Source organism: Sminthopsis crassicaudata, chromosome 1 (genome assembly GCF_048593235.1).
Source record: "Sminthopsis crassicaudata isolate SCR6 chromosome 1, ASM4859323v1, whole genome shotgun sequence".
Classification (NCBI taxonomy): Eukaryota; Metazoa; Chordata; class Mammalia; order Dasyuromorphia; family Dasyuridae; genus Sminthopsis; species Sminthopsis crassicaudata.
Genome location: NC_133617.1, coordinates 583,984,793 through 584,002,120, shown reverse-complemented (window position 1 = coordinate 584,002,120; position 17,328 = coordinate 583,984,793). Strand labels below are relative to the sequence as shown.

Genomic DNA, 17,328 nt, shown 5'->3' with positions numbered 1-17,328 from the left:
TTCTTGTTAATAAATGCTATTAATTAATTATTACCAATAAAGTTAATAGTATTTGAAGATAAAATAAAGTAATACAATTATTTGCAAAAAGCTTTGTATAAAAGTACCTTCTTTTAAATGTTAAGGATAATGTCAAGTAAGCTTCATTCTTAAGGAGCTACTTTGATATTCCATGTTTTATTTTTTCAATTCTCATTTTAAATTTTATAATTCAATCATTGTGAATAGCTATATTCAAAAAAGTTTTACAACTTTAATCTTAATAATCTCAAAAAAAGCAGACATGCTATGTCATAAAATAACTATTAGTGACTAGTTTGTATCCTATAAATCTAACTTGAGTTGATAATATGGTCCATTACCAGCTAACTGCACAGAGTATTTTTCATTTTACACTCTTCAGTTACTTTTTAGTGAAGTGTTAAAAAATATGAAGCTTTTCTCCTCTCTAAAATTGCACGCTGTCTGTCTGTTATTAGGGAGATAACAGCTCTTATAAATGTTTCAGTAAGCGCTAAGTAGACAGTTATGTGCACTCTCATTCCACGCTTATTTGCTTACTGTAATAAACTGATAAAATATGTGTGGTTTGTCTCTGTGTATCTACAGGCATCATGAGTCACATAGATTTCCTTTAGAAATAATGTTGTGTCTGCAGAATTGATTGGTTATTTTCTTAAACCATCCAAAGGTACACAAACGACTTTTTTATTATTTAAACATATGCTATGTAAAGATTTGTAGTGGGTTATCTTATTGTTGCTACATGTTTCTTGTTCTATTAACTCTTAGAGGAAGGTTTTATTTTAGAGTGGCTGCAATTACTAGACTAATCACATCAGCAAGAAACACAGTAGGCCCGATTTATATTAAGATTGAATTCAAATTTTTGATGCTTTCTTTATACATTGAAAGTTTAAAATGAAACTTACACTGACTTCAAACCCTGTACCCTTATGACAGTTCCTGGTAATATGTCTTAATGTTTAAGGGAGGTGGTTCCAGGGAGATCTGGATGGAGGTCTTTCTTGCCATGCCTTGGCCTTGTAACCTTGGACAAGTCGCTTAATCTCTCAATGCCCTGTACACCTAAATGTGTGAAGTGCAGAGAAGTTACCAACCTATACTGATAGAGAAAACCCCAGGGATATCTCTGATAATGAAATCACAGGTCCAATCCCCATCCCTATATTTGTGTCTTACTACTCCCGTTTGGATTAATTAAATGCCAGTAAGAAAATGTTTTTTGAAAGATGTTCTTTACCAGAAAGATAAAATGTCATTTATTAAGGATCAGATCAATGTAGTGTAGAAAGTGCTGGACTGAAAATCACTACCCTCTTATTGAATGACTTTGGACAACATGCCAACAATTTTACAGAGAAGGAAACTGAGTCCTCTGGAAGTTAAGTGGCCTGATAAGTGCCTCAAAATACTTAAAAGTTAATACAAAGAAATTTCCAAGAAGCAAGGACATTAGCCCTTGTGGGCTCAGGATAGGCCTGGCCTTCTTAAGGAAGGAGCCTTATTGCCTATTCTCCCCATTAGTCTATAATCTTACCCATGCCAACCTTATTTTTATTCTGTGAGACTTCAGTTTGCACATTGATGTGCTTTCAATTACTTCTCTTTACAGCTGCCTAAATCTGCAACCATAATTACCTCAAATCTATTCTTCTTATGTCACCCAGGAGGAGGGGCCTACCTTAACCAAACTTACCTTGAATCCAAAGTTTTTCCTTTATGATCCTGAGCTCTGAAATGTTTGTCTTTCCATCTCACTCTTGGCCTCCCAACTCTTGAATCTATTCTTTGTCCTCTCTCTATTCCTCCGTGTTCTCTATCACTTTCTTGTCCTGTGCCTTTATGTCTCTGGCCTCTTCTTCCTTGAGGCCAAAGCCTGGGTTATCCCCTCCAACTGCCTTCACTAGTACTACTACACTTAGTACTTTTCTGAATATCCAGAAAAACGTCATCCTACAATTAGACTACATAAAGATTTGTTTTTGCCTTGTGATTATAAAATTCTAGGAAAAAAAAAACAAAAACAAACTAGTTTGAATAGAAAGATAGATAAGCATTTTGAAAGGAACTCTTTTATTTTTAAGGAGAAATCTTGACCTTGCTAAAGGGGAAGTGCTTTGAAAACTTAAGTCATACAAATGTAAAGTTATATTATCATCATTGTTAAAAAGGCTCCAAGTAAAATGAATAGATAGGCCTAATGCCATCCATACCATTACCAGAAGTAAAAATTAATGAGACAGTAATTGAGTTAGCTGTTTGTAGAAGTAAAGTATTTTATAAATGCCTATATAGGGTAATAATGCTAGTTATTCTATTCTTAGAGTTTAGACAAATAGAACAAAGTGAAATTATATTATTACTATAAATGATGATGAAATTATTTTAGTGTGATCTTTCTAAAATTGCTCCAAATGGTATAAACTCTCCTTTCAATATATTCAATTTATAACACCTGTTTATTAAGCATCTACTGTGTGTAGGTTACATTGCTTGGTGTTTTCCTATATATTGCTTAATGTGAGTATTTAGATATTGCATGTGATGTTCATTCGAAATAATGTTAATTATGAATAATAAAGCCTAAAACTTTAGCATAGTGAAAGTCCTTGTAATTTTAATAAAGATTTTACATCTATTATAATGATAGGCAATAAAAGACTAGTTGAATTGGGTGAATTTTTTAAGAAAATAAGAATTTAACATAGTCTCTTGTAATCCTAAAGTGATTAAAATTGGTCTGATCTTCAAATAATGCCTACCAGTAGAAATAAGCTTATTTTAGTCTAGAGTTTTGATGGATAGCACTTTAATGGTTTCATACTGCACACACTTTTTCAAAGCTCTACAGACAATTATGGAAATGAATATTGCCATTTCTGTCAGTACATTCCAATTTGTTGTTGTTATTGTTATTGTAGGTATGAGAAGGAGAAATAATAGGAATACTGGGAAGTTCTGCCAGGAAAAAAAGAGCTCATCAGCTTTGTCAGAAAGACAACATTTAATAAAATTTAATTTTCAACTGTAAGATTTTTTCCCTTCCATTAGCCTTTGATCTTATGGCAGTATTGCACAGGCTGAAAATTAGGCCTAGTTTAATAAACACTTTGAAGGATCATCTGTCAGTAGTATTTGCCCATGATTATTGTCAGAATAATAGATTTAGTTAAATTATTTTTGCCTGTTGTTGTAAGACTCAAATGAGATAATATTAAGCATGCTGTAAATCTTAAAGCTCTATATAAATGTCAGTTACTTTTAGCAATTATAGTACAAAGATTTTTTTAATAGTTACTTTGGAGATATTCTTTTTATAATTCTTTGCTCTTTAATTTTGATGTTTTTCAACTGATATTTTTGTAAATCATTTTCTACTAGCATTGATTGCTGTGACATCTAACAGTCAGTGACATGTTTATAGAAACAAGTATCCTTTAACTTCAAATTTTTAACTTAACTTTTAACTTCATTTTATTCTATATTCCTTGAAAACTACAGTCTTTTATTTATTAGTTTTTAATTCTCTTTCTATATGACAGGTCAGTACTCCAGTCTTTGTGCCAATGAAGACTCATGAGCTGCTTCATCGAATGAGTGGCAAAGGATTAGCTGCCAGTTATCACTTTCCAAGACAGCCTTGCATTTTTGGTGATCAAATGGTCTCAGTACAAGTGACATTAAATAATACCACTGATCAGAAGATTGAAAATATCCATCTCTCTGATAAAAAACTACCTTCAGGCATGAAGATGCATGTGTTTAGTCCAATAGGTAAATAATGAATATAAATTAAAATTATACAATGTGATAAATGTTTAATAGCTTAAAGGATATCTTCTTAAAAATTGAAGTAGAAAATACTGTGTTTATACTTTTGACTGCTAGCATACTCTTGATTATTGTTAATTTTAAGTTTCATTTGCATTTGTGTTCCTCATATTTTTCCTACTCTTAAGGCTAAGTTGTGCTTCTCAGAAATCATTCAGTTTTCATTAAGCCATAGATAATAAAATATGAGGAATGATGACAGTGGACCTGAATACCTCAAAAAAAAAAGCATTCTATATCTCTTTCCCCAAAAATGTTCCAGTCCTTCTGCCTTCCCATCATCTCCCCTCATTTCTTCATTCTGTGAAGTGAAAGAAAAATAAAAGGAGAAAAAGGATAGAGAAGCTGCCATCATGGGCTTGGGGCTACCAATCTATTTTTCATCTTATTTGAACAATATAACTCTTCTCATTAAAAGAATTTTGAAATTCAGTTACTTTTAGGAAGTAAAATTTGGAAACTTGGTGTCTTTGAGTGAAACAAAAGATATTAATCTAGTGTCCCTGAGACATTCCTGATTAGACTCTACAGGCCTCATGGGAGGTAACCTTAGAGCTCTTCCCCTTGGGACTAGGAGCTCTTTGGGGCCGGGACTCTCTTTTGCATTTGTTTTTTTTCCCCTAGCACCTTGGCACAATAACTGGCCCATAGTTGGCATTTAATAAATACTTCTTGAGTGTCTGCACATGGTAAAGAATTTAAATTTGTGTTATTGTGCCTTTTCTACACAGTGTTTGCTCCAGCTTTCATGTCCATAGTATCCTTAGCCTGTTAACCTACAATCTTTGATTCTGAAGTAACTTAAGCTACTTACCTTAATCATTCAATAGAGTAAGTCATTCTTTGCAATAAATACTTCTTCAATCAGGAAGCACTTATTAAGCAACTATTACGTTCCAGACAGTGTGCCAGGCAATAAAGATATAAAGATAAAATTGAAATAGCCTCTCCTCTTAAGAAGTTGGCATTCTATGGGATGGAAACAATCTGTACATGAATCATATAAAACATGAAGGTTCATTATTAGTTTCCTATGGGAGTTGGCACTTAACATGAACTTTGAAGGAAGCCAGTGATTAAAAAGTAAAATAGATGAGCTTTTATTTGATTTTAGAGACAAGAAATCACCTGCTAGTAAAATGGTAAAATGTATGGTTTAGGAATTATCAATTTGACAGCTGCATAAGGGGCAGTTGGTGAATGAAAACTAAAGGTAAGTAGACCAGTAAGAAAGTAATTGCAGTAGACCTGGTAAAGTATAACGAAGGCCTGAGCTAGACAGTGGACAGGTGGAAAGAAGCATGCAGATACAAGATATATTGTGGAAGTAGAATCAGCAAGACTTGGTTGCAAATTGGATATGTAAATTGTGGGGGACTGAAGATTCTAGAATAACACCCAGTTTACAGACCCAAGTGATTTAAAAGATGATAGTGCCTTTGACAGAATTAGGGAAGTTTGAAGAGGGAACATTTTGGGGAGAAAGATAATGACTTCATCTTTGGGCATGTTGGCATACATATATCCAAATAGTGATGTCCACTGATCAGCAAAGATAAGGACTGAGGAAAGGCCATTCAGAATTGACAGGAGACTATTGATAACCTTGCTCAACAAAATATTTTATATTCCTCCTGAATGGGAAGTGGTTACAGAATCAACAAAAGTAAAGAAGATGTGAACTGACATAAATTGATTTTAGAATATGTTCAATGCAGTTTTAGTAATTTAGTAATTAAGAAATAAGTAAATGAAGTACAAATGTTCTATCAAAAACTGTCCTATCCCATTTCCATTAGATTTATACTGAAAATTTTAAATATTGCTAGATAATTTATGAATATCCAAAATAAGTAGTCTTTTTATTGCTTAAAATACAGCTTTTTGTTTTACTGAGTTAAAAACTTAGAGCTTAGTTTTTAAAACTGAAATATGAGTTTTCTAAACATTAGAAATGTTATCCAAAGGTTAAAACAGTAGAACAGTATTAACATTTCTTAAGAGCAGGCATGAGTCAATGAATTGACCTTTTAATGGCCAGTGTAGAACAGAAGAAATAAAATAAACTTAGTATTACTGCTTTAACTGAGAAATAAATACAAATGAACATCACTTTCTTTGCACCTACTTTTCCATTCATAGCCAAGTATTTAAGAGAGCAATATATCATTAATTCAGGTATGATTTATTGAGTGCCCATAGCATATTAAATTCTGTCCTAAGCATTATGCAGTGGTATTTAATAAATACATCTATTTATGTGACAGTATCTATTATCTGCAAGGTCCTGGAGATACAAAAACAGACCAAAAAAAAAAAATGAAAAAGAAAAAGAAGCATCCTTACCCTCAAAAAAAAAAAAAATTCTGCTAAAGGGAACAACAGATAAATACTTAAATTAGTAAATACAAAGTATACAGAAGACAAATATAAAGCACTCACAAGTTGTTGGATCAGGAGATAGATCCTTGTGTAGGAGGTGGGATGTAAGTTGGCATTTGAAGGAAGCTGAGAGGACCAAAAGGTGGAGATAAAGAAGGCAAAGATTCTATGTGGAGGAGGAAGAGGCAGAGAATACCCCATGCATAAGTGTACATGCCAGAAAAGGAATGATGTATATAAGGAACAAAATAAATCATTTTGATAAGAAAATGTCATAAGATCTCTAGAGTAACATGAAATAAATCTAAAAGGATAGAATGGAGTCAGATTGTAAAGGGTTGTAACTCTTAAATAGAGGAGTTTATATTTTAAACATAAAAGCAAGAAGGAGACACTGGAACTTCAGCAGAGAAATAATACAGAAAGACATGTGGTTTAAGAATATCACTTTGACTTGGGGACATAATGTAGGCAGAGACACCAATTATTATTTTAATAGTCAAAAAGGAGAAATGGTAGAAGGGAAAAGATATGAGAGGTATTTTCATGGTAGAATTGGCAAGGGTTGGCAACTAATTAAATATAAGTAATGAGACCGAATGAAGAGATAAGGATGACACCAAATTTGCACAAGTGAGTGGCTGGTATGATAACCTTTGTCTTTGGCAAAGTTGGAAAGAAAGAGGAATGGTTTGTACAGGAAAAGATATAATTTCTTATTGGGTTATAATAAATTTGGCATGCTTAAGAATATCTATTTGCTATATAGGTCAAGAAGGATAAAGAGCAGGAAAAAAACTTATTTATAAGATTAAGAGATCATTGCTAATTCTAGAGACAAATGATGAAGTTGGAATGGTGGAGAAGTTAAAAGAAAAGTAGAAGAAACAGGTATAAACAACCTTCTCTTCCTTCTTTCCTCCCCTTGGAGTTTGGTTCTGAAAGGAATGCAGGATCTAGGATGATGGATTTAAGGGTTGGTAGGTTTCAAGGGAAGTATGGATTTTTTTAAGATGGGGGAAAACCTTCTGTAGAAGGTATGTATGACATACAAATATGTAGACAGTAAACAAAGTGCCAATAGATAGACACTGAAGATTGGGGAGAAATACTTGGAATAATTGAAAGGGCATTTCTGGAGGAGACAGGAAGTAAGTCATAGGAATAGGGAGCAGTCGATGTTGATGAAGAGAAGGGGTGTTTCTTCAGGAGAGAAAGGAGTAAAAGAGAGATTGGGAAAAATATCAAGGAATTTGGAGAGGGTGGGTACTGAGTAAAGGAATGAGTTCATGATATATGGCCACTATTTTTCTTTAGTAAAATATGAGATAAGGTCTTCTTAGGAAGAGACATAGGGAGTAGTGTATATAGGAGACTTGGAAGAAGAGATTTGGCATAATTGTTGTAAGAAGTGCCAGGGAAGGGAGAAAAATCAGTTGATAAGAGGTAGCATAAACTTATCGGAGGCCTAGACAACAGTTATTTGACTTCCTCCAATATAGAAAATGAGTGGTGTAAGTAACCCATATTTGGATATTAATAAGGGATGAATGGGTAAGAAAAGAGATAAAAGGATTAAGAGCTTAAAGTAGCATTTGCTTAAACTGATTAACTATAGAATCAAGATGACCTGGGAGACATGAGAGAATACTGAGGCAGTCACTAAGTAACCATGATTAATAGGTTTAGGAGAGAGAATTGAGGCACATGAAGGGAGATCAAGAAAGGAAATAATGATTAGATAGTTAAAAAAAAAAAAAAAAAAAAAAAAAAAAAAAAAAAATTAGATAGTTCCTAATAATGTGAATGATGCAAGAGACTAAAATCAAGAGTATGAATATCTCTGTGTGTTGATGAAGCAGAATGAACACGAGGGTTATGAGATTTAAGGAGATTAATTACTTTGCAGGTCAGAGCATTTTGAAGGAACAACTACATATAATGGTGAAGACCTCAAGCACAGGGGCTAAGGGAATGAATATGAGTCAATCACTTAGCATTTAATGAGTACTTACTATATGTCAGGTACTTTGCCAAACATTGAAAAAAAATTTTAAATGGCAAGAACCTCATAGTCTAATGGAGGAAACAACATGCAAACAACTATGTGTGAATAAACTATTTGCAGGCTAAATTGGTGATAACTCCTTGAGAAAGTAGAGAATGACCTGGGGACTGGTAGATAATTGCCACCAGGATCAGTGTGTGTGTTGAGAAGGGGAGTGGGGTGTCAGCCGGCCTCAAAGAAAGAAGTGTTAGTTGCTGAGAAAGGAAGTAGCTACTGTAAGTAACAGTGAGGAGAAAGCTATATTCTTTTTATTACTCCTCACTTACTGTATTATAGGGCATTCAAAAAATATGTCTAATACTAGAGGAGTGGATCAAAAATCCAGTTATCAAACAGTAAGTATGTGTTAATTCCATAGACAAAGCTTTTTTTCCTCTTTTACATCTCTGAACTCTACCAAGATATCTTGGGGTTTATTGGCTAGATTTCTTTCTTAAGGTCTATGCCTAAAATCAAAACCAATCTGATTCCCATTGGCCACCAATAGGTCCTAGGCCAAGTCCCATTTGGTCATTGTTTGGGCCTTAATTACTGAATGGGTGCAGCCTCAGTCAAACCTGTTGACAACAGGCCAAGATCTCTCATTGTATCCAGGACCAACTCCAGTCATCCTGATCTATTTCTTGTCACTGGACCCAGATGGTTCTGGAAGGGAAAGTGAGGCAGGGCTCGTGGCACAGCCTCCCTTACTTAAATCCAATTCAGTTACATATCATGGCATCCCCTCCCCAATGTCATGGTCCTCTTGGAGAATGAAGGACAAACAGGAGCAACATTGTGTTAAGCATCTATTCAGGTCCAGGTGAGGTGGTAATTTCTGAGAAGTTAAATATATAACATGAAACAATCCCTATTCACAATACACTTACATCCTAACAGAAAACATATATAAAACATAGATAGTATGTGCTATATCAGTATAAAGAGAATAAATAAAATTAAATACAAGATGGTTAGTGAGGGCCCTAGTAGTTGGAGGTTGAGACAAGCTTTGTGGTGTATGTGTCAGCTGTATCACAGGAGAAGAAAGGGATCATGTGATAGTATAGTGAGGAAGGAGTACATTGCTGGCATGGGGGTGAGCTGACACTGAGACACAGAGATGAAGAGAGAAGGCCAGTTTGGCAGAATCATAGTGTGGGAGGGGAGTGGCTATACCACAAAAAATGTACTGTGAATCTTGAACAATAGGCTAGGACAAGGACATGAATGGCTTTAAAAGGCAAAGAGTTTATATTGTGTTCTAGGGGCAATAGAGAGCCACTAGAAGTTGGGAGTAGGGTGGTAAAATGTCTAAATTGTTTTTAAGGAAAATCACTTTGGCAGCTGTTTGGAGGAATTAGGATGGGGAGAGACCTGAGGCAGGGACAATACTAAGGAACATAATAATAATAACCTAGGTGAAAGATGTGAGTAAGGCCTGAACTAGAGGTTAGATATAAATATATATGGAGACAGAAACATCAAGATTGAGCGTCTGATTGGACATAGTGATGAGGAAGAGTAAGAGGTTGAAAATGCTGTCAACATTAAGAACCTGAGAGACCAAAAGGATATTGGTGCCTTTGACAGAAGTGGAGAAGTTACAAGGAGGTAGTTTGGAAGGAAAGATAAAAGTTCTATTTCCTACTTCTCAAATTGAGATGTCCTTGGAATATCTTACGTATTTTTGAGGACAACTAGGTTTCCCTGTCAGAAGATAAAAGGAGCTAAAAAGGAAAAAATCCAAGATAATGAGAAAAATGATATTTCATGCTTAATAGAAAGAGAATAAAACAGGATAAGGAGAACTGAAGTTGATGGGCTTGAGAAATAAGGAAGTAATAGTATGGAAAAGGATTTTCATCTAGGTTGTGATAGAACAGGACTAGGAAAAGAAGAAGGAATAGTTTGGTAACTATTTGTGTTGTTTAGTCATGACCATTTGTTGTTTTCCTGGCAAATATATTGGAGTGGTTTGCCATGTGCTTCTCCTGCTCATTTTACAAATGACAGAACTGAGGCAGACAAGTGACTTGCCTAAGTTCACACAACTAGTAATCTTTCTAAGATTAGATTTTAACTCAGGCCTTCCTCACTCCAGCACTCTGCCCACTGGGCCATTAAGCTGCCCTAGTCATACCTACTGACTGGGTATCTTTCCTTGAGGAGCAATTTCTTCCTTCTTTATCTTGACTCATACTTGTTGCTCTCCTGCACCAGTCAGCACTCGGCTGGTGCCCTCTCAATCTTATGTATATGTAAAGCTTCTCAATAAAGCAAATGCCATGAAATCTATCTGCAAATGTGATCCACTCAGATGATTTGGAAAGAATAACATCATGGATGAAAAATAGACTAGAATATGCAAAACAATAGAGATAAATGTCAGCTAGATTCATGAGGTGCCCAGAAAAGTTCAACGTCTTAGTGCTGCTTGTGATGATTTTCACATCTGAGTATTGAACTGCAGGAAAGTGGAGTGGACCTGAACACCTTACAGCAATACCTCAATAAACTCTAAAACTTGCCAGGGATCCATAAAGCAACAGGATTACCTTCTTTGATCAGAATTTTATCAGTGCAATCTACACATCTTCCAGAATACCAGAATACTAGGCAGGGTCATCAATAGATCCCAAGTTTAAAAAAAAAAAAAAAATTCTGAGGGACTGTCAGTTGGTACAGTGGATAGAGCACCAGCCCTTAAAGTCAGCAGGATCTGAGTTCAAATTGGCCTCAGATACTTAGCGCTTCCTGGTTGTGTGGTCACACAAAAAACAAGTCATTTAACCCCGATTGCCTTAGCCAAATAAATAAATAAATAAAAATCCTGCCATATCTGAAGCAATATCATTGAACCATTATGTGCTTTTCATATAGACACTTGGTACATTATTTGTTAATCTGATGCTAGCAGCTAACAATTATTTCCTTAACAAGGCCAGGTTAGAAAACATCAAAAGAAGAGATGGTAGAAGAGTACCAGATTTGATGGAATGCTTGAAAGTCCTTTACCTCATTGAATATCTATTTTTCCTCCTGAAGGATTATGCTCAGTTTTGCTGGATAGGGAATTCTTGGTTTAATCCTAGCTAATTTGCCCTCATAATATAGTGCAACCTCTCTTATCCTTTAGTGTAGAAGCTGCTAAATCATGTATTATCCTGACTGTACCTCCATCATACTTGAATTGTTTCTTTCTGACTATTTGCAATATTTTCTCCTTAACCTGAGAGCTCTGGAATTTGACTATAATATTCCTAGGAATTTTCATTCTGGGAATCTCTTTCAGGAGGTGATAGTTAGCTAGGTGGGACAGTGGATAGAGTGCTGAGCCTGGAGTTAGAAAGATCTGAGTTCAAATCAAGCTTCAGGTGCTAAATAAAAGAAAAAAATTCAGTTAACATCATTGTGGAGCCATTAAGAGTGACTGGCATTATAAGTTAACATAGAATTCAAACTATATCTAAAGATTTTATTCATCACTTGTGCAGAATGCTATTCAAAGATAGAATGTCTAGAAAGACAAAACTGAAGTAAGGTAATATAAACTAATGAAAAGAGTACTAGACGTAGAGTTGAAAAACTCACATAGTTAACATTTTTTGTCAGTATCACATATGGTATTTGTAACATTAAATAAATAGTAAAAACTGGCCAGTGGGCTATTCTGCGACTATGCCCCATTTAGGAGAGAAGACTTGGATTAATTATTTATGTTTAATGTTTTCTACACATGCAAAACTTTCCTTGACAATAAAGAGCCTGTGCAAAAGGAGATCTGTACTTCTGTAGTTGAAGGAAACTTCAAAAATAAATTATTTTCTTTTCTTAATCATTTTTATTAAGATGAATAGAATATTATATTGAAAGAGATCTTTTTCACAATCAGTATATGCATAAATTATATTTAAATAATCCATTTCGGTGTTATATTTTCAAGTAAGTATAGACTTTATTCATTCACTTAAAGATACTTCTTAAAATGGGCCTTAAAACTGTAAAATACTCTAAAGCCCGGCCCTCCAACAGTCTGAGGGACAGTGAACTGGCCCCCTATTTTAAAATTTTGAGGACCACTGACATAGATTTTTGAAAAAGTCATGTTAATACTAAAATATAGTGCTTTAAGTCTTCAAATCACTAATTAGGAGAAATAAATGAGATAAAATTAATAGGGACAAAAACTATAAAATTTACATTGGATTAAAAAAATCAACTTTATGAATATAGAAGGGAGAAGGCATGGTTTGACAGCAACTAGTATTGAGTTAAAATATTGAGTTTTCATCATGCTAAATGTTAACAGTGTGAACCTCTCCCCAACCCCCCCAAAAAAAGCCCAATCATTTATTGAGAAGAATTCTGTCTGGAATGAAGGAAATCATACATCTGCACAGGCCAAACTACATTTGTAATATTATATTATTATATTATATTATTTTCTATTCTGGGTATCATATTCGGGGAGAGACTTAGGAGAACATTCAGAAATGACTATACAGAAAAGACTTAGAAGCAACATTATAACCTTCATGAGAGAGAGAGAGAGAGAGAGAGAGACAGAGACAGAGACAGAGACAGAGACACAGAGAGAGAGAGAGAGAGAGAGAGAGAGAGAGAGAGAGAGAGAGAGAGAGAGAGAGAGAGAATCAACTTCTATATGACCAAGTAAAAGAGAATTGAAAGCAAGAAATAGAAGTCTCAAAGAGTAAGATTCAGAATTGATTAAAAAAAATGAACTAGCAAATATGAAATGATCCAAAATGAATGGACCGACTGTCTTGTGCTCCTTCTCACTGGAAGTTTTTGAATAGAGTCCATATAACTATTTGTTGGGATGTTGTAATAGAGGATATTCTTACAGATAGGACTTGGATTGGCATAGAGGACCTCTTCCAATTGTTGAATCCTTTGATTCTGTAATTCATTTGTGATTATAGAGTAAATATAACTAACTAAAAGATAACTTGGCTCATCTGATAAGCTGAATAAAATAATTTACTTGAATTGGACAAATAATAGCTGAGCAAGACAGTTATTATTTATGTTTGTTGGGGAAACACTGCATAACTAGGTTAGTTGATCGATTTTGTAATACTGAAACACCAAGGATTCTAAAAACTGTAAAATGTCTCTAGCTTATTTGATTTTTAAAATAGGTTAATCTTTTGCTACTTGAATTTCCTTCCAGCAACTTTCTGGATAATGAAAATAAGATTTGTCATTTTAGTCTCCAAAAATGCCAGTTCTCCTGGTTAATTTCTGAGCACAGTTATTTGATATTGTTCCAAGGTGATTATTTCAGCACCCCTTCAATTTATATTCTTTATGCTCTTAAAAGGATTTTTCCAACTGCCAATTTTAAGCTTTGTCCTTAAGTTTATCTTTTATAAGAACATAAACTGTTCTGGTCCTCTAACAACTGGTTTGTGTGCTAGAGTCCCAAAGTAATTCATTATATTCTTACCTCTCAGACTTATAAAGACAATATTATAAAAATAATGAATTTATTGTAAAAGAGAAATCCTTCCCATAAGCATATAATATTGGTTATAATTATAATATTTGGATTTAAAATCCTTAATTTGAGAAATTTTCTGTGGAACTTCTTTGTATTGGCTATTTTGAATTTGAATTGGCTACAGCAATAAATAACTTGTGTGTTAGAAAAATTTTGAATATTTCGTTTGGTTCATTATTTGTGACATTTACTGTGTTTTCACATCCAAATGATCTTATTTTCTAGAATCTCTTGAGCCTGGGGGATCCATTACTGTTGCAATGGGTATTGACTTTTGTGATTCCACTCAGACTGCCTGTTTCCAGTTGTGGTAAGTTCAGGTGCTATTTTATATTTGTATTTTCTTTAATGTTAATGAGTTGACCAAAAAAAATGTCTGGTTGTTAATAACTAACTCTTGGCTCTCTGCTAGCCTTTTCTTCCAAAAGATAAAAATTAAATGCTTTATTTTGATCTATTTTGACTACCTTGGCATAAATATAAAAATGGTATGGAATATGGACATTTTCATTATTTTTATTTCATAACTAAAATTAGTTTCATAATTTAATTTTAGACTATTTCACTATAGTCTCATGTGCTTGTGTTAGCCTAAATCTTTCTTAATGATGTATGAAGAAGCTATGATATAAAATGGAAAATATGAGAACAATATATATAACATATATATATATATATATATATACACACACACACACACATATATATATATATATATATATATATATAAATATAATTTTAACTATTCATTTTAACCTTTTCACTTTGGAGGATTAGTAACTAAGCTTAGTTATCTAAAAACCCATTGGACTTAGTAACTTTAGTTATCCTTAGTATTGTCAAGTAAGCATTATTTTGCACTTTTTATAAGTGACTATCATTGAGAAAAGGTTTCTGTTGAAGCCATCATTTGTTTTTTCTTCTAACCATTTGATATGTTTTTGTTATTGTTATTCTTCTAGAACTTTATATTAATAAGTTATTCCAAGCCTTTAATAAACTGAGTTTAATTTTTAAACTCTAGTTTCTTTATGGATTTGTCTTTCTTATCAACTATCTTGTTTGAAAATGTTGAGTTCCAGATTGTGATGCTTTTATTGCTACAGAAATAGAGGATGTGTTTTGTCTAAATTACAGACCTCTTAAGCACACAGATTTTTATTACAGAAAATCATCAAGTTTACAAAATAGTCACTTTGTAAAAGGCACATAGATTACATTCATAACTTTTCTTTGACATATAACTTTTCAGTTTACCAGTGATTCAGGCCTAATATTATACCATTTATTGCCGAGAATCTGCAGTGATGAATACAACCAATGTAGCATAGCACATTGATTTTATGCAGATCATCACCTTTATGTTTTGGGAGGTCTGCTGTATTAGTGATATATAAAAACTGATTACTTTTTCCAACATTGCCTAGTAATTGTTTATTATTTTCCTATTAGACAAACAAGACAGATCAATATTACTGAACACCAGACTATGAGTAACACCACTGTAAATAGATTTGCCTCCCACACCACTGGTGCATTCATTGTAATGACTTGGGCAATGTGAGCCCAATGACAAAGCTCATGTGCCAAGTTAGTCTAAAATTGAGAACCTACAAATGTCCCTTTTCTTTTGAAGCTTTTATATTTGACTCTTTAGATAGATAGGAACATTATGGTTTCCCTCTCCCCTCTCCCTGTTTTTTTTTTTTTTTGTTTGTTTGTTTGTTTGTTTTAATGTATAGCCTGTATAAATAATTGAGTAAATTTCTAACTTAAACTTAAAGCCCCTTTGAGTATTAGTGTGTGTAGTTACTGTTTAGTCTGTAAATATTTGAACTACTTTAAACATTTCCTCTTATTTGTTTCACTTTTCTAAAATTAATTATTATAGGCATAAAATAGTTTTGCTTATTTTAGGAATTAACTTAAATATATTTTCCATAGTGTCTTAACAATAACTACACATGTATTTTGTTTTCTAAAATTTTAACTATGGAGGTTTAGATACGTGGCATTTATTTGAAATTTTGTTAGGAATTAGCTTAGCACCAAAGCACCCAGAATCATAATTATTTTTCTTATGTGTTCCAAAAAGAGCACTTTGTCTTGCATCAAATGTAATTGATCCTGAAGCAGTGTAATCACAATTACTCACTTTCTTAATTGGCCTGCCCAAAATCAGAAAATGGAAACCGATCGACAGTGTTTAAATCAATAGCTTTATAGTAGTGCCTGTGGGGGTAGGGAGATAGTGGTAATGTGTAGATCAATTGGTCTTAGATGCCAATCACCCACTGTGTGTTTTGCATAGTAAATAGCACCTTTTTGCTTAGTGATGTACTGTACTGTTCTTGGTGGTTCAATAAAAAGGGGAAGAAAAAAAAGCAAGAATGTGTGATAGATACTTTTTTTTTTTTCTTCCAAGTACATTGGTGTGGATGTATAGATGTAAGAAGGGCAAATATAATAGATTCTACATTCTAAAGGACTGTGAATTATAAAAACAAGCTTTTAAATGCAGTTGCTTTCCATCAAAGAAGAAAGAAAATTGGGCAGTGTGTGCTATCTCATTGAGGTTATGGATTGGTTTCTTATTATAATGATTATTTGGAAACTTAGTTGGAGAGAATAACTTTGCCCTGATATAGTCACACTTTAAACTGTCATCCAATTCTCAATACCTTATGAATATCACCCTTAAATCATTAAATATACCTTAAAGCATATGCAGTTCAGAAACAGAAATGATCCTCATTGTCAATTATATATTAGTCTCTGTGGAGCAATTAGCAGGTATGAAAGAGATATAGTTCCTTTGTATACACACACACACACACATATAGATATGTGATAACATGTTTGCAGGAATATATGCTCCAACTTAAGTTGAATGTTAGCAGGCAAATATTCAATATTTTGGTAGATTCTTGATCTTATCACTGTTGTCATTCCCTTCAACCATATATTCTCATTATTTATAATTATTGTGTATGTCCTAATTTATAAATGCCTCGCCCCTTTAACTGGAGGTTTTTCTCTTATGTCTTAATATTCTAAGGGTGTCATTTCATCATTCAAATTGTCCATTTGTTCTTCACTCTTCATTAAGTGACAAACTTACATTCTTTTCTGATCACATATCTCCTGATTGATATTATATCATTCATTTCCTGAAAATAATCATTAGTATTCTGTTGCAGGCTAATTATGCCCACCATGTATCTCTCTACCGATCACACTTTTGAATCTGTAAAGACTGATGTGATTCATGATCACAGCCACATAGGATCACTCGATTTAGAACATAATTTGGGATGCCTGGAGGTGTGGTTCATTTTCCCAAATTCAATCCAACTTCTTCCCCCTGTTAATTTTGGGTCCATATTATTCTCTATTTACAATTTCTGTCCAAAAGATATGTACTTATGAACTAATTCAATGGGCTCTAGTCAACTGCATGTTCAAGTCTCGACAATAGGTTCTTTATCCACTTGATGTTTCCTATGTAGATTGTTAG

At 33.6% G+C, this 17,328-nt stretch overlaps 1 protein-coding gene across 2 annotated transcripts in view; it reads left to right on the top strand.

Moving 5' to 3' along the window:
- The window catches only part of AP3B1 (adaptor related protein complex 3 subunit beta 1), a 318,879-nt gene that overhangs the window by 277,270 nt on the left and 24,281 nt on the right, over positions 1–17,328 (top strand). For both annotated transcript variants that reach the window (XM_074282333.1, XM_074282332.1), the window contains exons 23-24: positions 3,567–3,798; positions 14,037–14,121. In XM_074282333.1, coding sequence (XP_074138434.1) covers positions 3,567–3,798; positions 14,037–14,121 — 317 coding nt within the window. The remainder of the gene's footprint in view (positions 1–3,566; positions 3,799–14,036; positions 14,122–17,328) is intronic.